This window comes from Leptosomus discolor, chromosome 4 (genome assembly GCF_034619465.1).
Source record: "Leptosomus discolor isolate bLepDis1 chromosome 4, bLepDis1.hap2, whole genome shotgun sequence".
Lineage (NCBI taxonomy): Eukaryota > Metazoa > Chordata > Aves > Leptosomiformes > Leptosomidae > Leptosomus > Leptosomus discolor.
Genome location: NC_141394.1, coordinates 9,997,800 through 10,005,000, shown reverse-complemented (window position 1 = coordinate 10,005,000; position 7,201 = coordinate 9,997,800). Strand labels below are relative to the sequence as shown.

Here is a 7,201-nt window from a genome sequence, read left to right as displayed (position 1 = left end):
GGTCGGGGCCGGGCCCCGATATCGCCCACTCCCACCTCCCCGCAGCCACAGCCCCCCGAAACACGCAGCCCAGACCTGCCCAGCCCCGGCTCAGCCTCTGACCACGGGGGTCCCTGCCTGGGCCCTGCGGTGCCGAGCTCCTGCGAGCCCCAAGGGCCCACGCCGGCACCGGGACCCTCTTTCCCCCCGAAGGCCCCGCGGGGAACCCTGCCGGGGTTCGGCGCCCGCCCTCCCCGTCTCCCACCGGCACAGCCGGCCCCGGGAGCCCAGCGCCCCGGTCCCACCGCGCAGCCCCGCTCAGCCGCCGCCCCGGGCACTCACCTGCCGGGCACGTGTCTTCCCCGGCCCTCGGGGCCGAGCTCCTCGCCCGGGCGCCGGGGTGAGCCTTCCCCACGGTCGGCGCAGCCACACGGCACCGCCGGGGCCGCCGGCGCCTCCAGAGGGACCGGCAGCACCGGGGCGGCCGTCGCTCCCCGGGCCCGGCCAGGCCGGCTTCGCCGTCTCACCCACGGGGCTGCCGGAGCCGTGCGGGTCCCTGGGGCGGCCGCTGCTCCCACCGCAGCACGTTTGCAGCTGAAAAAGAAGGTTTTAAGTAAAACCATGGTTTCAAACAGCTCGGAAACACCCCCGGGCCCCGCCATAGCATTGCCCGATGCTGCCGGCTCCGGCCCTCGGGCATCCGCCGGCGAGGATGACGCCGGGCAGGGCCGAAGGGCTGAAGCCCAGTGGAAACCAGTTCCTCCCAGCAGCAGCTCCCACACTCACCAGTCCGAGCTCTTCCCAACTCCAGCAGGGCCAGCGCCCGCCCGGGGGCTCTGTCCTGCCGGGAGGTCCCGCTGGGACGAGGAAACCGGCCGGTGCCTGTGCCGGGGGGAGGGAGCCCGGCGGCAGGAGGGGTCAGCGGCCGCCCCGGGATCCCCCAGCCCCGCCAGGTCCCCATCTCCCCGAGGTTACCGGGTGCGGCTCCGCCACGGCCGGTCGCTGGGTCACGGTTTGAGCAGGGGCTGATCCCGCAGTGGAAATTAGGAGCTGCCGGGGACCCCCAGCCCCATAGGCCGAGCTGCAGCCGCTGCCCCCGAGAGGGGAGCCGAGGGTTGGTGCCGAAACCCGCCGGGAAAGTCACCGGGCCCGAGCCGGGCACCCACGGGGGTCAGACCCCAGGAGGAGAGGGGAACAAACCACGCACCCGCGGGCACAGGCAGCGACGGCAGCTCCTGCCGCTGGGAAACCCGGGGCCCGCAGCAGCCGGCGCCTGCCCGCCCCCCCCCCCGCGGGTCCTGGCAAAAGCCTCCGCCGAGACCCGGAGGGATCCGGCCCCGGGAGGGGACGGGGCAGCCCCCGCTGCCTGCGGGGAGAGGCAGAGCCCCCCCGCCCACCGGCAGCTGCCTGCAGGCAGGCCACGGAGCTGGGCTCCAGGCAGCATTTACCGGGCAGCGGCCGGTGCCGCCGCTCCCGCACCAGGGCCCGCCGACTGGGGAAGAAAGGAGTTAGCCGCCCCGGTTCGCCCAGTTTTCACCCGTTTTCCCCCAGTTTTGTGAGGTTTCCCTTGCCCGGCCCCTTCCCGGGACACCGGGGCGGGCGGGAGACGGCGTCGCCCCCGGGTTCTGCCCGCCGGCTGCGGCCGCCCCGCAGCGGAACCATGAGAGCCGCGACCGGAGCCGGCTCGGAGGAGCCCAGGGGAGACGAGACACCCGGGACCGGCGCGGCTGCAGCCGGTGCCCGGCACAACGGCACTCTCACCCGGAGGCGCCGGTATCCGCTCGGCTCCGGGCGGGGAGACGCGGCGGCAGCCCCGGGAAGAGCCGTGGTGGGGAAGCAGCCCCGGTAGGGCCCCCGGAGTCGGACCCCGAGCTCGGCAGGGCCCCCGGTAGCCGGGACCACGGTCCCGCCGCCCCCGCGCTTCCCCTCGCCGTTCCCGCGGCGGCGGCGCCCCTGGCGGCTGCGAAAAGGCGGGAGCCATCGCGCGGCTGGGGCCATAGCGCGGCGGCGCCCCCTGGCGGACGCGGGGCAGCACCGCACACCCCACCCCCCACCCTCCTCCGGTGCCGCTACCGCCACCGGTGAGATTTTTCCGTGCCCCGTTGTACCGGTAGGGGGAAAGGCTGGGCCCCCCCATCTGGGAGGCAGGCAAAATGGCGGGAAAACGTCGCTGGTGCGGGATAGGGTGGTGCGGTGTGTGTGTGGGGGGGGGGGAATTGGGGGGGGGGAGGGGCGCAGCGGGCAAGGAGCATGGTGACACGTGGACACCTTTCCGTCACCCCTTTATTCAAGCCGTTGTAAGTTTTAGCCCGCGCCCATGGAGCCGGCTGGTGCTGCCGTCCGGGACCCGCCTGCAGGTACCTGGAGCTCCTGCGGAGAGAAGGGACGTCTTCGGCCTCAGCAGCCACCCCTAACAGGGGGGTCTCCTGTCACCCCAGGCTCGACTACCCCCCGCACCCGTCCCACGTACCTTCACGCGATGCCCGTCTCCAGCACTTCCTCGCTTTTGGAAGGCAAATTCTTGTTCAATGTATCCATCTCTTCTGCTTTTCTCTTCCTACGCTGCTTCCGACAGTGGCTGGGGGAGTGTGTTAATAATTAAAACCAAAAAAAAACCCCAAAACTCAAAAAAACCCCAACCAGAACTTCAACCTTTGCTTTCCCCTTGCAGATGGGGATGGGACTACACATGGTTTCCAGCCCCGATGCCCCACACACCTCCCCGCACCCTCAGAGGCCGTGTCCCACCTGAACCCCAAATTCAACCTGCCCCAAGCCAGTGGAGATGGGCAGGATTCACTCTCAATCTAGGGCTACCCCTTCCCTTCCCACCCCTCGCCCCGTCCCCGCCACGTACTGACTGCAGAGGCAGGCGCAGATGATGAGGACGATGAGGGTGACGATGGCGGCGATCAAGGAGATGATCACAATCTGGCCCCGGTCACCTCGCAGGTAGAAGATGTCCACCCTCTCGCAGCGAGCCCCCGTGTAGCCTCGCTCGCACCTGCCCCACGGCACAGGGGAGGCAGAGGGGTCCGAAAAAATGCCGTGGTGCCCATGCCCCCCTCCTCCCACTGCCCCGGGGATGATGGGCACGGCATCCCCGCCCCGTGCCACCATGTCCCCGCTGGTGGTGGCTTACACGCAAGCTGGCGCCTTCTCGGCCACGAGGAAGCGGCACCTCCCTTTGACGCAGTAGTGCTTGTACTCCTCCGGACACCTGGAGAAGTGACCCTGCTGCCTCAGCTGCGTCATGTTCCCTGGGGGTGACAAGGACAAAGAAATTCCCCCCCCTGGGAGTTACGGTTGTGCTCAGAGGCAGCAGCATCCCAGAGCTGGTCTGAGCCTGGTTGGCTGCAAAGAGCTGCCGGCACTGGTTGCTTCCCAGCTCGGTGGATGCCACACAGCTATGCTAGACAAAACACCCTGCCTGTCCTCCAACCTAGCCCTCTCCCTGGCACCACCCAGCTCCCATCCAATGCCACCGGTTCCTCCGAGCATCCTTACCCGTGCAGCTCTCGGCTGCACCGTAGGCGAGCCCCTCCATGCTGTGGCCGGCAGTGACGTTGGTGTCAGCACCCACGCAACTGAAAAATGCCAAGCCTGAAATACAGCAGAGGTGGCTCAGAGGGGGAGCCTGGCCAGAGCCCCACCATCCACCACCACCACCCCACTGCAAGCTGCTCTCCTGGCTCCTTCTGTAGGGAGGGGACCGGCAAAGGGCTCCACAGCTGTGCCCACAGCCCCCCTTCCCTAGCAGCATCAGCTTTTCCCCGGGGCGAGGAGAAGGTTAAGTCAGTCCCTGACTGCCTCCTCCACCCACCGACGCCCCAGCATGGAGGTCTGGGAGCCAGCAGGGTGGGTTTCGGGGGGCACAGCCCTGCCTGCAGGCAGCCAGCAGCTCCTTTGCCTGGGGAGGATGCAGGGAGGGATCCTCAGGGAGGTTCAGCTTGCTGTGCTGCCCTTTTTGAAGAGCCTGGGTTTTGGGGTGACCAAGAAAACATGCCAGCCATGGGAGCAAGGAGGCATCAGCGCTGCGATTCAGCACCCACCAAAGCCCAGTTGCTTCCAGTGAAAGTGCTAAATCCCCATTGCTCACTGCTGCGCTGGGACATGGGATGCCTGGCATGAACCGAGCCAGGAAAGTGGTGACCACGCTCGTCGTGGCCATGGGACGAAGCTGAGCGCCAGCTCAGCCCTGGCACGTCACCGCGGTGGTAACCGGATCGCTGGCATACCAGCACTGACTCAGCACAGCCCTGCTCCCAGCCCAGCCCTCCCCAGGGATTCACACCGCTGTGGTGGCACCCAGGGGAGCGGGGACAGGTCCTGCCTGATGGGGCACAGTGCTGGGTGGCTCCCACGGGGACGTGGCACGCCAAGGCAGGGAGTATTTTCATCCCGAGTGGGTGCACTTCGCGGCTCAGCCACGTCAAGGCCTGCCGGAGAGGGGGGAGTTTGGGCAGCCGAGCCTGGGCAGCCTTATGCCCCACGTCCCATGGCAGGGACGTTCCCTGCACATGCGTCCCTCCTAGCTATATATAGCCACCGCCGTGCTAACGATGTGCTTTGGGTAACAGAGCTGAAACGAGGCTGAGGCTGAGCCTCCGCCAGGGCTTCTCCACCAGCACACTTCCCCTCCCCAGCAAAAAGAGCCCAGCAGGGAGGAGATGGAGCCCACCACCCGGTCTGGCCCAGGCAGTGGGGTAGGAGCTGCCCAGTGGGAGCCAGGGGATGAGCCACGGGGCGGCTGCCCACCTAGGAACCATCTGCGGGCGACGTGGGCACGCAGCGGCACAGGGCGGGAGGCTGACTTCACCCCCGGTGATCGAGTTCACAGCTCAGCACGGAAAGATCCCCACCAAGACGAGATCCACACCCTTATTGCAACCAGATGCAGAGCTTTGGCATCCTCTGGGCTGGCAGCCCCTTGGCGAGGACTGCCCTGGCGGCACGGCCAGCTGAGGGGGGTGTGCGTGCCCCCCCCCCCCCGCCCCAGATCTCAGCACCCAGGAGCTGTGGGTGCAAACAACCTTATCTCTTTGATGTACACGGAGAGCCCGGCTCTACTATCCAAGGCTGGAGATAACCCAGGAAAGCATCCCAAACATCGGATTGTTTTGCCATAACACCCCCAGCACTCTGCTGGGAAAGCCTGAATTTCAGGAGAGCAACTACCCGGGGCATTGCCTTGATCTGATGCACACCCCAGCCCCAAAACAGGTCGTCCACCCTTGATTTCCTCCCGCCAGCACAGGTTTGGCAGGTTTTGCCGAGCATTGTCACCAGCTCTGCCAAAGGACCAAACCCAAACTGCTCTGGGCGGAGGGGAGGGCTCCCCTGAAACTCCGAGGCTGGCACTCTCTACTGGGGGGTATCACCAAGCCTGGCTGATGTTCAGCCCCACCTGTGGTTATCTCCTGCCAGCCCTGAGCAGGCAGCTGCCTGCAGCTTTGCCTGCTTCCCGCGCACTTAGGAACTAACATGGGGACACTCGTGCACTTGCTCCCCCGCTCTGCATCCCCCCATCCCCAGCGCTGCCAAGGATGGTGAAACATGGGTATTCGGGCATCCATGAGCAATGTCCCACCAACGGGTGGTCAAAGCATCCCAGCCCCACTCCACGGTCCAGCCAGGACAGGCCATGCTAGCCCCAAGGGATTCGGGGATGCTGTTGGCACGTGCATATGGGAGCACTGGGATGGGATGGGATTGGATGGGAAGGTGGGGAGCAGCAGGACGGGAACTGAGGGCACATGGGGGATCATTTGGATGGGTGCGGGGAAGCATGGGGGACGACAGGGACAGGACTGGGTAAACTCCAGGCTGGGCATGGGGGAAAGATTGGGATGAGATTGTCCGGGGGACACAGGGAGTTACTGGGATGGGACTGGAGAAACACCAGGGTGGGCGTGGTGAGCACTGGGATGGGACAGGGTCAGCATGGGGATGGGGCGGGATGGGGGGGGGGGGGGGGGGGAATACAGGGGATCAGCGGGATGGGACCGGCAGGCAGGTGGAAGATCACCGGCGTGGGACCGGGAAGCAGCGGGACGGGACGGGACAGGAGAAGCACCGGGACCAGCCCAGGCTGGGACAGAGAGAGGACGGGGCAGGGACACCCCCGTACCGAGCCCCGCCGCCTCGGTTACCCCCCCGTGCTTACCGGAGGCGAGGGCCAGGCAGAGCAGCAGGGGACCGGGGCCGCCGCCCGGGGTCGGGGCCGCCGCCGCCGCCGCCTCCATGCGCGCCGCCGCCTCCTGCCCGGTGCCCGGTGCCCGGCGGCTGCGGCGGGGCGGGCCGCGGCGGGGCGGGGGCGGCCGCTGCCGGCACCGCCGCCCTTCTCCTCCTCCTCCTCCTCCTCCTCCTCCTCCTCCTCCAGCTGCCCGGCTCCGACCCCGCCGGAGGCATCCCCTGGGCGGGCCAGGGGTGCCCCCGCCTCCCGCCCCCGGCCGAGCTCCCCCCCCCCCGCGTGTGTCCCCCCCCTCCCCACAGTAACCACGCCTGGCCTCATCCTGCCAGGAGCGGCGAGGGCAGGAGGCGTCAAGGGGATGCCTCACCCCAGCATCCCTGGGGATTTGGGGAGCGAGAGGGACCCCACCCCCCGCATCCTCGCCCCCATCCGCATCCCACCACCCCGGTTACAGAGCGGGGCTCCGGGCATTTCCCCTCTGCAAAGGGACGGGGAGGGCGTGGGGCTGGAGCCCAGCCTCACCTCCCCAAAACTATTTATCCCTGGGCGGCGTGTTATGAAAAGGGAGATTTATTCATAGGGAGCTGCTAATAAAATACCCTCCCAAAGCCCTTGGCAGGGACTGACGGCAGCTACAAATTATTTCGTGAGGGGCTGTGCCTTGGCACAAGCCTTCTGCACGCTGGCCTTGGGGTGTTTCTTTTTTGCCTTGAGGTATTTTTTTCTTTTGCCTTGGAGTGGCTGGGAGGATGTTTCTGGTCCCCCGAGCCATGTGCCGAGGAGGAGGAGAGCTCCGCAGGGGTGAAGGTGTCCCCCAAGGTGCTGGTACATCCCCTCCTGGCATCTGGGGATGCTCGGTGGGGATGCGGTGCCATGAGCTGGTGCTGTCCTGGCCCCAGGGAAAGCAAAAATGCTTCACCCGGCAAAAGGGAGTGCAGGCAGGGAGGGATGGTGGGGCTGCTGCCTGCTCGGTGTCGTTACAGGCGTGAAATAAGGCAAGGGGGTGGGCGGGAAATGAAAGACTGGAAA

At 67.1% G+C, this 7,201-nt stretch overlaps 1 protein-coding gene across 1 annotated transcript; it reads right to left on the bottom strand.

Moving 5' to 3' along the window:
• Nucleotides 1-2,451: 2,451 nt before the first annotated feature.
• BTC (betacellulin) lies at nt 2,452-6,224 on the bottom strand. The gene is made up of 5 exons (XM_086464548.1): nt 6,146-6,224; nt 3,487-3,582; nt 3,122-3,239; nt 2,837-2,983; nt 2,452-2,557 (listed from the first exon to the last, which is right to left on the bottom strand). The coding sequence occupies exons 1-5, from the start codon at nt 6,222-6,224 to the stop codon at nt 2,452-2,454; spliced, it is 546 nt and encodes a 181-aa protein (XP_086320674.1).
• Nucleotides 6,225-7,201: the final 977 nt, after the last annotated feature.